This window comes from Akebia trifoliata, chromosome 3, assembly GCF_017979445.1.
Source record: "Akebia trifoliata isolate Shusen 1 chromosome 3, ASM1797944v1, whole genome shotgun sequence".
In the NCBI taxonomy this organism is placed as follows: Eukaryota; Viridiplantae; Streptophyta; class Magnoliopsida; order Ranunculales; family Lardizabalaceae; genus Akebia; species Akebia trifoliata.
In genome coordinates this window covers 49,718,827-49,737,360 of record NC_141377.1, presented here as the reverse complement: position 1 = coordinate 49,737,360, position 18,534 = coordinate 49,718,827, and the positions used below count along the sequence as shown (strand labels likewise).

General features: G+C 33.4%; 1 protein-coding gene and 1 non-coding gene across 3 annotated transcripts; one reads left to right on the top strand and one right to left on the bottom strand.

The window, feature by feature from the left end:
* Positions 1-4,961: 4,961 nt before the first annotated feature.
* On the top strand, positions 4,962-7,982 carry LOC147407668 (G2/mitotic-specific cyclin-2-like). Of its 2 annotated transcripts, none has more exons than XM_086436341.1 (12): positions 4,962-5,313; positions 5,500-5,563; positions 5,726-5,822; positions 6,001-6,057; positions 6,138-6,186; positions 6,262-6,414; positions 6,524-6,649; positions 6,796-6,885; positions 6,984-7,205; positions 7,298-7,396; positions 7,492-7,670; positions 7,804-7,982. In XM_086436341.1, the coding sequence occupies exons 2-12, from the start codon at positions 5,509-5,511 to the stop codon at positions 7,934-7,936; spliced, it is 1,260 nt and encodes a 419-aa protein (XP_086292467.1). In that variant the 5' UTR covers positions 4,962-5,313; positions 5,500-5,508; the 3' UTR covers positions 7,937-7,982. The 2 variants fall into 2 exon arrangements, with proteins under 2 accessions (XP_086292467.1, XP_086292466.1); XM_086436340.1 differs by having other exon boundaries at positions 4,964-5,313; positions 5,684-5,822; positions 7,804-7,981.
* Positions 7,983-12,225: 4,243 nt separating this feature from the next.
* TRNAE-CUC (transfer RNA glutamic acid (anticodon CUC)) lies at positions 12,226-12,298 on the bottom strand. Its single transcript has one exon. It is a non-coding gene; the product is annotated as a tRNA-Glu (tRNA).
* Positions 12,299-18,534: the final 6,236 nt, after the last annotated feature.

Here is an 18,534-nt window from a genome sequence, read left to right as displayed (position 1 = left end):
CGTGTGTTGTGATAATCTGACACTCTTTTTTCAAACGCCCTCATCATAGAACCATATATTCTTTGTTTTGAGATACATGAGAAAAAGATTTATGATTCTGTAACTATCAGGTTAAGGAACGTATGAGGGGTGTCTGAAAAAAGAGCGTCAGATTATCATTAGTCTTTTGACGTCTGGTTTCCTATGTTGGTTTTGTTTGGATAATCCTAAAGATTGGGATTTCAAATTCTGGATTCCAAAATGATGAATTGGATTTTCTTGAGATATGGCCAATTATTAATTTCTCCAACTTCACTAGCCCATAATCCATCATTCTTTTCCACGATGGATCATCTAAATAAGTTAATGTTAACTTCATTTTAATCTATAAATATATTTAGCAAGTAGTGGGGCTGACCTTGATTAATTACCATGATCTATCTTCAATTTCAACCTAATCGAAGTGATGGATGGTCCACTAGATGAATGGTATAGAGAACTTTAGAAAAATGTTTTGATTATGAATAATGTGTACTATATGGAGATTAGTGTATAGTGATGTTAGACATAAATTAAGGGCAAATTACTTAAAGGACCTTCACAAAGGGACTTCTTTCTAAATAGTTCATAAATTTTTAGTGGTAGTTTGTTAGGACATTTAGGTGTTGTTTGTTAAATTGAAAAAAATAAGTGTTGAAACTTATAAGCTCTGAATTTAAGTACTGAAAAAATTGTTTGTTTAGATGAAAAAATAGTGTTGAATTCATTAAAATTAAACGTTAAATTCGTAGAATCATGTTTGTTACACATTGTTAAAACTGATAAATTATCTTTTTTACCCTTACAATCATATTATACATTATTTGCATATTTCAAATGCCTATTTCTTATCAAACACAATAAAATATATTATTTCTTATAAAATTAAAATACAATTTATTTTTAAATAATAAGTAATACTCATATTTTCAATTTCTAAATAATAATTTTTATTTCTAAAATCCCACAAATTTCAAATTAAAAATAATAATGTCATACAAGTCACTAAAATTTGAAATCAACATTAAAAGAACTTAATTTTGAATGAATAGTTTTCGATGGAAATGAAGGATGTGTAATTATAAAAGTATCCCACGATTTAATAAAAGCAACCTACACCATAACCAATTTTTTTTTTGTCTTATATGGGTTAAAGTTTTTGGAATGAGTCAATTTTTTGTGAGGATGATCTATATGGTTTAGAGATCATCCTCACAAAAAATCAGTCTATTCTGAAACTTCTAACCACATCAAAAATGTTTTTATTTTTTTTAAATTAGACAATTTACGATTCTTGAACTTGTTTTGATGGAGTAAGAAGTTTCAGGATGAGCTGATTTTTTGTGAGGATGATCTCCTCATTGTAGAGATCATCCTCCCCAAAAATCAACTAATTCCAAAACTTTTAACCCATATAAGACAAAATAATTTGGCCATGGTGTAGGTTTATTAATTTGTGGGGTGCTTATATATTTTTCCATGGGATATAAGAGATAATATCCTTTTTAGTATAAGGGCATACTTGTATGTGCTGAAAATAGCAAAGTGCTTACCGCTTCAGCACAAAAATTAAGCTTCAAAATAGTGCTGAATTTTTTTTACTTATTTTTAGCAATAAACACTGAAAATATGAAGTAAACAAACACGTTATTTTGACAAAAAATACTGATTTTTTTTCCAGCAATATAAGCTAAAAATAAGAATAAACAAATAGTATCTTTGTAAACTTTTCCTTCCTAAATGGTCCATCGTTGTTGGTGCGCTCACCACTTTTTTTACTTATTTACAATCGAGTTAACCACTTTTATTTATTGTTGAAGTCGATACTTTTTATTTATTGTTGAGTTCACAATTTTTACAGATGAACTCACCACTAGTTACTGTCAAGTTCACCACTTTTTTTTTTTTTTACTATCGAGCTCAACACTTTTTTATTTACTATCAAGTTCACCAATTTTTTTTTACTGTCGAACTCAACACTTTTTTATTTACTATCAAGTTCACCACTTTATTTTTCGAGTTTTTTTTTTTCACTAAAATACATGGAAATATTGATTAAAAACTTGAGATAAAAACTTGCTTAGGTGATTTCAACCCAATATTGATTGATTTTCATAAAAAAATTAAGAAAAAAAAGTGAAAAAATCCTAGATTTTACGTACATCTTCAAAATATTCGAAAAAAATCCTAAAAAATGGTTTATTCTTCCTTTCTTAAATCCTTTTTGACAGAATGGAGTCTCTGAAACTCAATTGAGATGTTCAAAATCTAATTTTTTTAGATGAAAACGATAAGTTCAAACAATTAGAACATTTAATTGTGATAAATATAGGCGATGAGGCCTAGGGACCATTAAAAAAATAAAAAAAGTGATGATAATATGATAAATTTTTGGTGGACGGACTTGATGCAAACTGATGTGGAAGCACATAATTTATTAAAATAAATAAAAAATTTATCTCTCTTGCCCATAGTGATAAAAAGAAACTTTCAGATCTGATCACTTTGTGACATTCAAAATTGCAATCCGATGAAATGGGATTGTAGAGGATAAAATTATATGAAGTTTAAAATAAAAAAAAACAATTATATTTTACTGTTGAATTTTATTAGTAAATGTGGTTACTCGACAGTCATCTGTTTTATACACCATAGATCAAGCTTGAATTTTTTTTTTTTTAAATATGAATATTTTCATAAACTCTAGAAGTCTTTGTTGCTGGATTATCAATGTGATAATAAATGTGGGCCCAACGATTCTTTTTAAGATTTGAAATCTAAAAAAATAAATATGTGAGCAGACCACGGGCAAGTGAGAGAAAAATTTTCTTTTAATTTTTTAATAAATTGTGTGCCTCTAAGTAAGTGTGCGTCAAGTCCACCCATAAAAAATCCGTCCTACCATCGGCACTCAAAGAAAAATTTATTAAATGGGCTATTAAAAGATCACCTAAAACTTAAGGACTATTTAAAAAGAAATCCCTCCACGAGGGTTCTTTTAAGTAATTTTTCCTAAAATTAAATAGTAATATAAAGCTCTGAACTACACCTAAACTCATACAAGTCTAAAAGCCAAAAGTTCCGTCCACATCTCAAAATTTCAAAATGGTGACAAATGTCCAACGGCTTCTTCACGACACCGTGTGCTGCAGCTGCCCGTGCCAGACTTTTGCAGGGCTTACCGATAACCTCAGTAATTTCATTGTCAGATTGATACAAGGCAAAACAATTTGTGATATGGTCTTCTCCGAATTTATGGATTATAATAAATCATGTACCAATATATTTATGAATTTTCAATCGATTATAATTAGCTTAATTTTTTTATAATATTGGATTTGATAAACTTAACATACTATTCTAGTGAATTCAAATGGTGAAGATAGGGCTGGCAATGATCTGAAATATACCTGATGTTCGAATCAATTTGATCTAAAAAATACAAAAATTTAGATCCGATTCAGAGTGAAATTTTAGATCCGAAATAATTTCAAATCGAATTCGAATCTATTCTAATCTGATGTGAATATATTTCAATAATTCTTTTTTATTTTTAATTTTATATAAATACATATAGATAAAACGTTATAATCTTTTTTATTTTTCTTTATGTTTATCATAGAAAAGTAGATTTTTTTTTTTAAATTCGACCATTGATAATTTGAAAATAAGACATGTGTTCAGTTCAGATCAATTTCAAATTAAGGATGAAATGAAATGAATTGAATTCAGTTAACATATTCCTTAATCTGTTCGGATCAGTACTTAAGTGGCATTGATCTGGTACCAAACCAACCATTGCCAGCCCTAGGTGAAGATACAACTTATTTATTTGAAAATTTTAATTATACCAAATTACCAATTCATTCTAGATGGAAAATCTAGAAATTGAATTTAAACTAGATAGATATGACGAACGAAGTAACACAACTATGACTCACATACTAGGTATGTACCTTACAAACATGCAAATCTTTGGATGCAAACCCAAACACAAACCCAAATCAAGTCCAGATGGGTAATGAATTTAAATGTCTTATTGCATTAGAAAGACTATACGGACCCAAATTCACCAGTACTCAATCTCCAATTGTATAGGATTAACAATTGACCAATCAAGCGATGAGACACGACTTGATTGCTATAATTGTTCATAAGCATTCATTATTATAAGCATGCATAATTTAACCTTTAACCAACACTCACTCAATTATAAAAATGGGACATCTTGGATAAAAGAAGAAAAATAATCTTTGTAAAATAAATCTAGTATAGTAAAATTGACTCTCAAAGAATCCCGTAAAATATTTACGCTTTCTTTCTCTCTTTGTATTGTCATTTGGTACATAATCATGATTGTTGGTGGTGAATTTTGAAAGATAAATGGTTTTTTAGAATTTGGTGAAAAACAAATATTTTGTGGGCAATATCATTAATGTGTGAAATGATGTCATTTTAATTTCACTCCCGTTTGACTCCATAGAATTTTCAATCAATAATTTTTTTTTTCTTTAAGTCGTGCTAGAGTGGCATTGAAATTGGCATCATTTCGCACATTGGTATACACAGAATCATAAATGCTTCTCACTCGTATCTCAATGAAAAGTATATACGATTCTATACATGCATTATCATAAGCAATGTGTGAAACTATGTTAATTTTAATGTCACTTCAGCATTTACCTTCTTTTTCTTTTTTAACATTTCATCAAAATGTTACTCTCAATATATTTATAATTTGATTTTTCTCTTATTACACATTATCTTAAATGGATAAAATCAAATGAAAATTAATTATAATAAAAAAAAAAAAATACAGAAAATATGCCACGTGGTTTAAGACTCTCCTAGGCGTCCTATTCCAAAGGAGTAAAGAGCGCATTGCGCACCCACCCACCCACCTACAAAAGTATAAAAAAAACTCGAATTTTTAAAAGCTCATGCTAGGTTACCGTTAATGCTCAAGATCACGCAGAACAACGTGCCTTTTCATCTTTAGATCGAACGGTGACCATCCACTAGCCGTTGTATTCAAAAAAAGAGAAGATGTGCGGACATATATCCGCCATTTACGTCGATTCTTTTCGTATTTTTTCCTTCAGTTTTCTTGCTTAAACCAACCCTAGGGGGGAGAGAGAGAGAGAGAGAGAGAGATTCCCCCCCATTGCCCACCTCAATGGGGCTTTCAGTTGTCTGATAGTCCTCGGAATTCTGGTCAGATAAACTACCAATTCACCAGGATCTAGACTCCTTTGATTGAAATCAACAGTGTGATTGAGAAATCTTTGTAGATTAGTGAGTCCTTTCTTTGATTTCCCTATCTGGGTTTTTTTGTTTTTGATCTTATTTCTTGATTTTTTTTCCTAGTTGGAGTTTTGTAGATTAAGGGATTTTGAAGTTTTGTGTAGAGGTTTTTTATTTTCTTGTGTGTTTGAATGTATCTTGAATTGGATCGTCTCTTCTTTATTAATGGTCTTTTAGATAATCAAAATGGGAAGATCAGACGAAAACAATCCGGGTGTCATTAGACCCACAAATCTTCAAGGTAATTCGACCAGATTTTAGTTTTTTGGGGGTTCTACTGGCTTGCTTTTGGATTTTAGTTGTAGAATCCTAATTCTGAAATAGGTTTATATTTTATTTATTTTTTGGTTAAATCTATAAGGTGGAGGTCTCAGATTGGGGGGTAGTGGAATGATAATTCCAGAACTCGGACACAATCGAAGAGCCTTAAGCGATATAAATCGGAATTTAGTAGGAGTCCCACCTTATCCTTGTGCAGTCAACAAAAGAGGAATAACAGAGTAATTTCTCAAAACCCAAATCTGATGTTTTCTTTCAGATCTTTCTCTTAATCTAAGTGTCATTTCAATCTATTTGTCATCATCATCATAATCAAAGCCTTATCCCAAAGATTTGGGTTGACTAAATTTATTTTGACATATTTGTATTCATAATGAATTTAATTTTCATTTTATGTAGAAAGCATGAACTCTGCAGTAAGAATCCACCCATTCTGGTTCATCGACCAATTACAAGGTTAGAAAATGACACCTTTTAATTGTTGTATTTATTTTTGGGATGAAGCTGACGATGGGTTAATGCTATATTTCTTTTAGGAAGTTTGCGGCACAAATGGCACACAAAGAGCAGCGACCTTGTGTCGAGGTACTTTCTTTTTCCCTATTTTTCTTCTTTAAAGGAAGCACATTGAATTGATTTTGCTGTTGAATTATGTTGCAGGAAACTAAGAAAGCTGATCCACCTGTTTCAAACCCAATTGAAGCAGAAGATTGGACAATTATAGATCTGGAGGAGCACAAGGCAGCTAGTGAACTCACTGTTCCAATGTATGTGAAGTACACAGAAGAAGTGTTAGATGAAATTGATCAGATGGTATTTTTAACAAACCCTCTTAATAATTAGCTAATCTTAACTTTTCATGAAATGGGTTATGAGATTTTATCAGGTGGAAGTATTGCTCATTGATATAATCTTTATGTAGGAGGAGGTGGAAATGGAGGATGTAGTTGCAGAGTCCATCATGGACATCGACAGCTGTGACTTCAAGAATCCACTCACAGTTGCCGAGTATGTTGAAGATATCTACGCCTACCACCGAAAAACTGAGGTGCTCACATAGTTTGTGTAGAATTTATTAGTTCTATTTGCCCAAATTTTCAACTATATTCATAAGTATTTCCATCTCAATTTTTAAATCCATGAAACATCTTTTTGGCCATCAAAGTTTCATAAATTGATATTTTTTTAATGCAGAGTTCTAGCTGTGTCTCACCAAACTATATGGAGGACCAATTCGACATCAACGAGAAGATGAGAGCTATCCTCATTGATTGGCTAATTGAGGTATATAAAATGTTGTGCCAATGGGGAAACATAATTGTACAAATTGAATACCCATAGGCAAGATAAGTAGTCTTTAACCAATTCAACTGAATTAACAGGTACACTACAAGTTTGAACTCATGGACGAGACATTATTCCTTACCGTCAATCTTATAGACAGATTCTTAGCACGACAAACAGTGGTGAGAAAGAGACTTCAGTTGGTTGGAGTGACTGCCATGCTCTTGGCATGCAAGTATGAGGAAGTTTCTGTCCCCGTTGTTGAGGATCTAATTCTAATATCGGACAAGGCTTACACAAGAAAGGAAGTTCTTGACATGGTATTATCATCTTGCATCCTGTTCAACTTTGATTATTTTTCCTTATTAGTTGTTGTTTATGTAAACAGTCCTACTTTCAATACTACTTGCAGGAGAAGTTGATGGTTAATACATTACAGTTCAACATGTCTGTTCCGACCCCATACGTGTTCATGAGAAGGTTCTTAAAGGCAGCTCAATTTGACAGGAAGGTTCGTGTCAGTAGTCTTCCTTGCTTAGATTACATTGTGGACAAATTCAAATCTCCAGAAAATTAACTTTTTTATTCCCATATGAATTGAATCAGCTCGAGCTTCTTTCTTTCTTCCTGATTGAGCTTTGCTTGGTTGAGTATGAAATGCTCAAGTTCCCACCATCACTGTTAGCCGCTGCTGCGGTCTACACTGCTCAGTGTACCCTTAACAAATCTAAACATTGGAATAAGACGAGTGAGTGGCATACTAGATACTCTGAAGCCCAGCTCAGGTGAGTGGTTACTAACAAGAAAATGATGCAGACCAAGAAAATTATTGAATAACTGCAGTTTCATTACTAAATGATGCCTACCAAGAAAGTAATTGAATAACTGATGCTTGTTCCTTCCTTGTGTGTTTTATAGGGAATGTTCGAGACTGATGGTTACTTTCCATCAGACGGCGGGAACAGCGAAACTCACGGGTGTGCACAAGAAATACAGTACATTTAAGTTCGGTTATGCTGCGAAATGTGAACCGGCTCAATTTCTATTATAGAGAGAGAGAGAGAGAGAGAGAGAGAAGAAGAAAGAGGGGGGGGGGGGGGGGGTGCAAGTTTGCAACAGAAGTTGCCCTGGGAAAGTACAGTTAGTCCTAAAATCTACAATCTTCGTGGGTTTCTTTTGTTGCCACAGCCATAACTGACTTTTTTATTGAACCTATATTTTCCTTTGTTTTCTTATTTCGTATCTTATGTTCCTACTAGAACCTTATTTTCAAGAAATTTGGTTTTCTGTGAATGTAAAGTAATTGGTCCGTTTGTTGAATTTTAATATATTCGTTTGTTGAATTTGGATATCTTATGTTGTGTGATTAAATGCTATCGTGTTTTTAGTCCCATTCTGACTTCAGATCTGAAATTTTGTTAGAGAAGAGCTTTTACCACAAATTACTGGATTTCGTTGTACCATTCCCATTGTAACTGAAGATAGAATGACAAATGTGCTGTGTACGAGGATTGTCATGGTGTTCTTATTCCTATAGAGGGCAATGCATTGTGGATGAGGATAGAACTCATAATGACTAACAGATATTATAAGTTCTGCCTGTGGCGCTTTCTTCGAGCTGTCCTATTTGCCCGTGTCGTTGTCCCACTGAGCCAACCATCTTGTTGCAGCTTTTCGTGTTAGTCCAACATAGCACTTGCCTTAGTTTCCGCATCATCAAAGTATTGTGAATGACATTGTAAATGAAGGGCATTAACCTAAGCCGTTGTAGGCATTGTGAATAATATTGCGAACGAAAGACATTCTGATGTTGCCATGGTGTTTTTATTCCCAGTAAGCAGGCATTGTGAATGATATTGAGAACGAAAGACATTCTGATGTTGCCATGGTGTTTTTATTCCCAGTAAGCAGGCATTGTGAATGATATTGCAAATGAATGACAATGGTGGTTTTATTCCCATACGTAAGGCAGTGTGAGTGAAGAGAGAATTGAATGACAAATGAAGGCATTGCTTAAGCAGAACCTAAGCAGCCATTGTAGAGGGTAGGGCATTATGAATGCAAGCAGTATTGAATGACAATGAACCACGGCAAATGAAGAATGAAGCCGTTGTGTAAAAAGAACCCAAGCCATGGTAGAGAGTAGGGCATTGTGTAAGAATTGAATGATCAAGGATGATGACAATTGAAGTCATTGTGTAAGAAGAAACCTAAGTCACTGTAGCACGGGAAATTGGTATTGGGTAAGGCATTGTGAATGGAGATTGAATTGAATAACAATGTAGAGGGCAGGGCATTGTGAATGAAAGTAAAATTGAATGATAAATAATGGAATTAAATGACAAAAACCGTGACAAATGAAGGCATTTTGTAAGAAGAACCTAAGCCTTTGTAGTACTGGAAATGAGGATTGGGTAAGGCATTGTTAATGAAGACAGAATTGAATGGCAATGAAGGAAATGTTTATAAAGAACCTAAAGGCATTGTGAATGAAGGAAGCATTGAATGACCATGATGATGACGATGGAAGGCATTGTGAAGAAGAACCTATTGTAGCAATGGAAATATGGTGATTGGGGTAAGGCATTGTGTAAGAACCTATTATAGCAATGGAAATGGTGATTGGGGTAAGGTGGCATGTAAATGAAGACAGTATTGAATGACAATGAAGGCAATGCGTATGAAGAAACTAAAGGCATTTTGAAAGAAGATAGAATCGAATGACAGTGATGATCGCAATGGAGGCAACCGTGTATGAAGAACCTAAACCATTGTAGCACTGCAAATAGTGATTGGTTTTAAGGCCTTGTGAATGAAGATAGAATCGAAGCTAAAGGATGATTTGTTGCCAACCCTGAAAAGTAAGGCATTGCTGTATGCTGCTGATGATGGTGATGAAAATGAACAAGAGAGATCTGCCTAATCAACGTGGTTGGATTTAGGGATCAACAATGCCATCCTTTCGCTCATCAATTTGGAGTTGCATGCCAGTTTTCCCAGATCAAATATAACTTGTAAGACCCATTTTCCATTTCCAAAGGCTTGATTCCTGTTAATGTGATCAGACTATCAACTTAGTATTAATGCATATGAGGAGATGGATTTTGATGCACGATGTAAGGAGTGGGACAAGTGAACTTGTCACTTAAAAGGTCCAGGTCAATAAATTAAACCGGAAATTTTAATTTTACTCATTTTCTAAAATAACCAGGATTAGCCCTTTCCACAATAGAAGCATCTAATTTACACAAATTCCCTGGAGCGGATGGACCAATATCAGATCACTGCACAAATTATTTTAACTGAATATAAGAAAGCTTACTAGATTGATGAATGGTTCAAATAGTCTTGAATAAAGCAAGATGGGACCATAAGCCATTACCATCAGAATTGTTGAAATCACAAACAGCTAAAAGTTGATCTTTCTAAGCATATTCATGTAAGTGTAACTGAAGAATATCACACACAACTTCCAGAAACTACACAATCACAATCGACATCAGTAGGGCCTAGACCTATACTCAGTTGGTTTGACAAATTGCAAAATAACTTTGAGGTTGTGGGTTCAAGTCCAGCTTACCCATAAAAAAACCATGGTCATCAATATAGAAGGGAGTAAATAACCTTTTTGGACTATTGGTTTGTTTTAACTCTGCATTACTAAAAGGAGGCCCACATATGAATGGTTTTGACTGAACCATTCGCCACACGGTTGAGATGCAGATGTCAAGCAATTGAGCAAAAGTTAAGAACCCATAAAGGCCATTCTCTGACTTCCCATAGCAAAGCCAACATCGTTTCCCAACATTAGGGCTTAAAATAGGTCAGATTCGGGCCGGATCTGAGTATATCCATATTCAGATTCCGAATTTCTTTATCAGGATCTGAATTTGTATCCGACTCAGGTCTTACTAGATAAATCAAATCCGAATCATTTTGATTTCACTCCATCCGGATCCGACCCAATTGAATTACTTCATTCGAGATGGATCGGTTGGATAATTCTAGATCGTTCAATATTTTTTCTTCTATACTTGTTTGTTAATTGATATACTATTCTATTTTACCATTATAATCATTTTATTTTATGTTATATTATGGATGGATCCGGATCCGAGCCAGATCCAACTCAGATCGTGGGACATCAAACCATATGCGACCCATTTTTTTATTCGGATATACCGCAAGGACCCAAACCCACTAATTTTGGATAAATTCCAGCCCATTTTCTGCCCTACTTGACATAATTAGGGGCAAAAGAAAGGCTTCATACCAAATCCACTGGCCTTTGTGTTGGATCCGCAAAAACTCTGTGTGAGATTAAACCTCGTTCCACGAAAGCTCTGATACCATGTTAACAATCCAGAGAAACAAAGAAGAAGAGGAGGCTACTGCTGTTTCATTAATTCTACGTAATGTAATTGAATACAAAAAGATGATATAACCTAAATACAAAGAGATTATATATAGGCTAAATCAAAAGAAATTGAAAAGACTATTCTACCCTTAATAATCAATAAAACAAAATAACCCTATATTTCTTAGCAGCTACAACACTTAGGACACATAAAGAGAAATAGAAGGATGTGATATGCTGACAAGATCCAATAGTACTCATTCAGAGGAACGGCATACAATTTTGTACTGAAGGGACCAGGGAACCACATAAACAAAATATGATTCCGAGACACAAGTGATGCTCAAAATCTAAATAACATGGAACTAACATTTTCTCACAAATCAAAAAAGAAAAAACGCTTAAAATAATATGGAGAATAACTATGATATTCATATTGGTCTCTAAACTAATTCGAATCACCAATTGGGCATATTTCCCACTAAGTTTGTAGTGTGGATCATAAAAAACTAGAAATCAAACCATTTTTATGATAAGAGGCCGAAATGACTTACTGGATAGAAGATTCCTGCTATAGAGGGTGTGATCATATAACATTATTCGCACCTTACCGTTAAAACGGTTAGAGTGGCAGTTACTAGAAATTACAGTTATTTTAGAGCGCCATTATGACAGGGATAACCGTCAATAACGGTTTTTATTGAGGACTTTTATCAAACATCTTTCATGCAATACAGAGACGAAAAAGTAGATTACTTCAACATATGGCGGTGTGTAATACGCACCTTCTTATAGTTTTCCGTACAATGTCTGTGTGAAAACGATTTGGCAAATGAAAATGTTGCCAAATCAATCCTGTAATCAAGATAATTTGCCAAATCAAAACTATAATCAAGATTTGATGGAAAGCTAATGAATCCAAGAGGAAAGACTAACTAGTGGTTCCTTGTTTGATTTGCAGCATCTCAAAAAATATAAAAAAGTTCCGTTGCCGGGACTCGAACCCGGGTCTCTCGGGTGAGAGCCGAGTATCCTAACCAACTAGACTACAACGGATGGTTGTTGTTGAGAATTGCCAAATAATTATTAATTTAATACTAACAGGAAAAACTTCATGTCCAAGTCATCATTGCACGCCTGCAATAGGCTTGGTTCCCTTTCCATTGTCACACCAGCAAAAGAATGTTTTAATGTGGGGAAATGTTTAACACCCTAAGCTTTACCCTACACTTTAACAAACGTGTTTTGTCCTACATGGGTTAGAAGTTTTGGGATAGGCTGATTTTTGGTGAGGATGATCTCTATGATTAGAAGATCATCCTCACCAAAAATCAGCCCATTCCAAAAATTTTAGCCCCATGTTTATAAGTTGAAAAATCGTGGACCGTCCATTTTTTGTAAACCATTTTTGATGGGATTAGAAGTTTTGGAATGAGCTGATTTTTGGTGAGGATGATCTCCTCACCATAAAGATCATCCTCACCAAAAATCAGTCCATTCCAAAACTTCTAACCCGTGTAGGACAAAACACGTTTGTTAAAGTGTAGAGTAAAGCTTAGGGTGGGGAACGAGACCCTTTAATGTGATTATATGATTTTGCTTCTCTTAATCATGGTAATCAAATTTGGATTCAACAATTACTTGATTATAAATTTTCAAAAATGTTCATAATAGTTTAGAATTTTTTTGGGTATTATGCAAATGATGGTTTTGGGTTTCCTCTTCAAACACATCTTCTTCAACATCTCTCAAACTAGGGCTATCAATGTATCGGGTCCAAATCATATCATGTTTTTTTTTTATTATTATCGAATCTCAATATTAAGATTCAGATCCAATCCATTAACATTTGGATCAGACCAAACCCGATTTCATATACAAAATCTAAATAAACTTTGTATCTCTCGACAAGTATATAATTTCTACCATATTATCGGATTGGATCTTTATTGGATTGGGACATGGTTGATCCAGATCCGATCCAAACAAGATATCAGATTGGATCTAATGCAACCACAAATTCTGTTAATAATAACCGACTGCAAAATCTACAAAATATTTGATATATTAAATAAGACAAAGAAGAAAGGGAAAGGAACCCTTTTGATAGGTCTCGCCAAAAAAAATTAGGTTCTGTAACTAAAACCCAACTTTTACTTTATTTCTTAATATAAAAATATACTCTGCTTTTTTTAAGTAATCACGTGTGGTCTTTTTATAGATAATCTTAGACTCTAAGTAGGCGTTTGGATAGGACTCCTTGGCTACTTCTGACTCTTGTGGGGAGTTAAAAGTCGTTTGGATGCGTTGGATGAACAACTCCTTCGAAGAGTTACTCCCCGCAAGAGCAAGAAATTACTCTTTGTGAAGAAGTCGAGAAAACCTATTTCTCAAAACTCATCTTGCGGGGAGTCAAAATCTAACGGTTTGTTTTACTAAAATACTCTTAACTTTATTAATTTTTTATGAAAATATTCCTAATTCATTTGCCCTTAAATCAAATGAAAGAAACCTTTATTAATATTAAATTTTTTTTTTGAAATTTTGAGTATAATGGATTTAAACACATATATTAATATTTAATATTTAAAATATTATATTATATTATATTAATATTTATTATATTATATTATATTAATATTTATAGTTAAAATGTCAAAAACAATATAGTTTGAAGGCATATTATGACACTAAAAGACAGTCTGTCAATTTTTTTTTTAAATTCTGAGTATAATGGATTTAAACACATTATATTAATATTTAATATTTAAAATATTATATTATATTAATATTTATTATATTATATTATATTAATATTTATAGTTAAACACATTATATTAATATTTATATTTAAAATATTATATTATATTATATTAATATTTATTATATTATATATATTAATATTTATAGTTAAAATGTCAAAAACAGTATAGTTTGAAGGCATATTATGACACTAAAAGACAAAAACAGTAACTGGTATAATATAAGGGTATTCCGATCTTTTTTCTAGAAGTCATGAGAAGTCAATATGGTTCCCAAACAGACTTTCAGCACAAAAGTACTTCTGCCAGTACTTCACAAAGTTGATTGCCAATGTCTTTTTTGCACAGATTACTTTTCCAGCTCCTCCACAGAGTAGTTCTGCTCCTATTCTTTGGAACAGTAGTTCTGCTCCTGCTATCCAAATAGGCCCTAAGATTCCTAACTCAAACAAGATTCCTAGTTGACTAAGAAAACTAACTTCATAATTAAATAAATAAAGACTTGTGATGCTAATATGACTCTACTATCAACAAAACTCTAATCCTACAAAACAACTCAATAAAGAACTTTAAATTAACAAGGATTCTTGAATTTGACTCGGCTTCGGCTTTGGTGCAGCAAAAACGTTTTCATTAGGATCCTTATCAGAATCCTAAACATTGATCCAGACTCGAAGTTAGCGGAACGAATTGGATTTCGAGTAAGATCTAATCCATTGACAATCCTACCTAAAACACTATTTAGTTATTTAGATTTGAAGGTTGAATAACAAGAAATTTTAAGGTTAAAGGATAAAATGTTACCATATTTGGTGATAAATCAGTAATTCATTGTTACCTTATTTAGATAATTTTTTGAAAATTTTGGAGAATTTTGTAACTATTCTCCTCCTTATGACTAGATTCGTTCCTGAACAAACAAATTCCACATTGTAGAATTTATATTTTTGATGTATTCTTATGAGGATTATGAACATAAAAATGAGGAGATTTCTAACTGTTGATCTGATCATGGTCTCCAACCCAAATGTTTTAGAGTGCTTCTATGGGCACCCTAATTTTTTTACTTATTGCAGCTCAATTACTCTACTTAATTTGCTTTACATAAGAAGGTTTATATAGAAGTAAGAAGGACCCACTTGAGACCAATGACATCCCATAGTGCTTGCAGCAGTACAATGACAACCAACAATCAATTGACATTGATGTTGCCAAATTTGTGTATGATAACAAATTATTTAGACATAATGATTTTGCCATTTAAATAAAGAACATGCACTACATGAAAACTAGAAAATTTGACAGAAAAAATTGACGGGCCAAGGCCCACGAATTTTAAAAACTGAATTTTGACAGTATAGGATGCTCCCAGATTTGATAGCTTAGAAATGTCGAATTTCTCTCACCTTTCATTAATTTGACAGTTTTGACCCCTCGAAAAAAAATTTGACAACGAAAAATTCAACGGCCCAAGGCCATCAAAATTGGACTTTTTTTCACATTGTGATGGATGTTCTCTTTCAAATGTGTTTTATAGTTTGAATCCCGATAAATTGACTCAAAAAAAGTCGCTCGAAATTCACTCGCTGATATGGCATGTGCACAAAGTCATAGATCTTTTTATTAGGGATATAGAAGGAAAGAGATCTATGGTTCCATACACATCCACGTTAATGAGTGAATTTTGAGTGGTATTTTTCGAGTCAGTTTATCATTAATTCTTTTGTTTTTCATCATAGTGGGTTTGGTGTCATCCAACTCTATATAATTAGTGTGTTATATATAATTAGTGAATTGCACTTGAGATGCACATGAGTGACACCTTCAATAAAAGGAATGACAAATATGTGTTTACAACACCACCAGGAACAAACTGTTTTTTAGAAAAAGAATGACCAATTATAGCATCAAAATGCAGCATTACATCATAAACTTTGATGAAATTTTATGAGTTTATTATTTATCGCCGACCCATCATCATTCATTGATGACACAATTTAGTTCGATGAAATTACAATGATTTTCATTGTCATCGTTGAGGAATGAGAGAGTTGAATAAGTTAATGGTTTTGAAGTATGAGAAAGCGATGTGATGAAATTAGAAAAGAATCAAGATCAAGTATGGTGTCCTCTATAGGAATGATGTCTACGTGGCATGTTTGGGTTGGAGTTTAAACACATTGGGCAACTAATCAAGCCGTTTCTACATTTGCATGCAGCCCGATGTATTTTATGAATTGGGGTGGCGCTCTCAAAAGTTGGCGTGGCAAATAGAATCCCCCTAAACCAAGTATCGAATAAAGTATAGATTGACTTGACAAGCACCAAAGAGTTGCGATGGAAAGGCATGAGCACTAAAGAGTAATAATGATAAGACGCAAAAACCAATAGTCACCATATGACCAATCCTGAGTGGATGTCTCAAAATGGATCCGACATATGAAAGAGTAATCCCGAGACGTGATGTCAGAACACGAATACAAAAACGGTGATTCTAAAAAAATATATAAATATAGATCCCACGTACTATGAAAGGTATGAAACTTTCACTGTGTTTGGATAGAGCTTCTTGACGACTTCTGCTCCTACGGGGAGCTAGCAAATGTTTGAATAGATTTTTTACTTTTACGTGGAAAGGTTTTTGTTCTTGCGGGAGAGGTTTTTTGCTCTTTGTTAAAAAGCTCCAAGGACCTGCTCTTCCGCGGAGAGGTTTGTCCAATTCTCTACCAACTTGATTGTCACAGCATTTTCTAGACAAGTATCGAGGAATCCAAGGGAGAAGAGCATATCAACATCTAAGTTTGATCCAACAAAAGATCCAAATTTGTATCCATGCGCCACACAACATACCTAATATTTAGAGGAACAACTTGATTGGATTCAAACAAAGAATCGAACCAAACTAATAGCTTTGGAATAGAATGGTTCGATTTGTAACGAGTTGCGGTTCGGTTATCATTCAATTTGGTTCAATTCTCGGTTCAAAAATAATATATAACCAAATCAGACTGAAAACGTAACCGTTATATAATAAATAAATATATATTAATTTAGAGATGTACTATTAACACACCAACTTTTACTTATACTACACCAATCCATATGTAAACAACTACTTAATTTCAAAATGAATGGTGTGTTGAAAGTAACAAGTTAGTGAGATAATAATTTTTTTCTTAATTGAGAGAGTTGCTATTGCCACAACAACTTTTACTAATGCCACACCAATTATATGCAATTCTTTGGTGATTTATAAAAGAATTGGTGTGGCATTGGTAAAAGTTGGTGTGACCATAATAGCTCTCTTAATTTAATATGATGAATTATTGTAGGGGTTAAGACATAAACTAATGACTTTTTTATGGGTAAATTAATGCATTTTTCTTTTTCTTTTTTTAGTGAAATTTCATGTTGATTATTTATTCATTTTTCCAAAAATATGTTGCTTCCAAGCAAGTTTATAGAATATTGACAATCCATAGAACTGAACCCACCTTAGGTTGGCTTGATTTGGTTCTATTGGCATTTCAATTCGAATTTGGTTCTTATTAGTAATGTTGAGTTTAGTCTCACATCGGATGCTCATTGCCTTGTCTCTCTCCTTATAAGCTCTTGGGCCTCTCCACTCATTGCTAATTGATTTTGAGTTGGACCTCCAAATTTATCATGGTATCCGACATTGTCCTTTATATTCTAGGTGGGCTAGGATCATATTATGATTCTTTCGTAACATCTATCACCCCTAAACCTGACGATATTTCACTTGACGACCTCTGTGCTATGCTACTTCTTAATCAAGAACTACGAATTGCACAACAAAATGCATTTTTGGAATCTCCTCTTCCACAAGCGAACATGGTCATGCAATCAAAATCTCCTCATTTGCATCAACGTGGATGGATGTGAGGTTGCGGTCGATCAACATCTCTCCTTCCTACACCTTCAATGCCTTGCAACAAATTGTGTCAAATCTGTGGTCGTACCAATCATCATGCTATCAACTGTTGGTACCAATATGACCTTACCTACAATAATAACAAGTTGTCTCCACCTTCCGCTATGGCTACCTCTATTGGTCCCATCTTTGACCAAATTAGCATCCAAACTCCACTAATCATCTCACAGTTGATCTCAGCAACATGAGTCTTCACTCTGAATACCAAGGACCCGACTCTGTTAAAATAAGTAACGACAGAAGTTTGAAAATTCTCCATACTAGCTCTGCTACTTTTCATACTCCTTTTTAAGTCTTTTTTTCTAAAAAATATCCTTATGTCCCAACTATTACCCAACATTTATTATCAGTTTCCAATTTTACGAAAGATAATAGTGTTTATTTTGAATTTCACACCTAATTTTTCGTTGTGAAGGATTGACAATCCGGGAAGGAACTACTTTGCGGCTCAAATAAAAGTGGCTTTTATTGCTTGGAACGTACCTATGATGGTTTGCCTTCTTGTCATCGTCCATCTGCTTTTTTTTTTTTTTTTTTTGTGAAAGAACATCGATGAATGTGCTACATCAAAGACT

Excerpts from the sequence above, each read along its gene's own strand:
- LOC147407668 (XM_086436340.1), top strand. The coding sequence starts at position 5,509 with ATGGGAAGATCAGACGAAAACAATCCGGGTGTCATTAGACCCACAAAT. Across the intron at positions 6,187-6,261 it reads AGCAGCGACCTTGTGTCGAG|GAAACTAAGAAAGCTGATCC; the intron begins GTACTTTCTTTT and ends ATTATGTTGCAG. Across the intron at positions 6,886-6,983 it reads TCATTGATTGGCTAATTGAG|GTACACTACAAGTTTGAACT; the intron begins GTATATAAAATG and ends CTGAATTAACAG.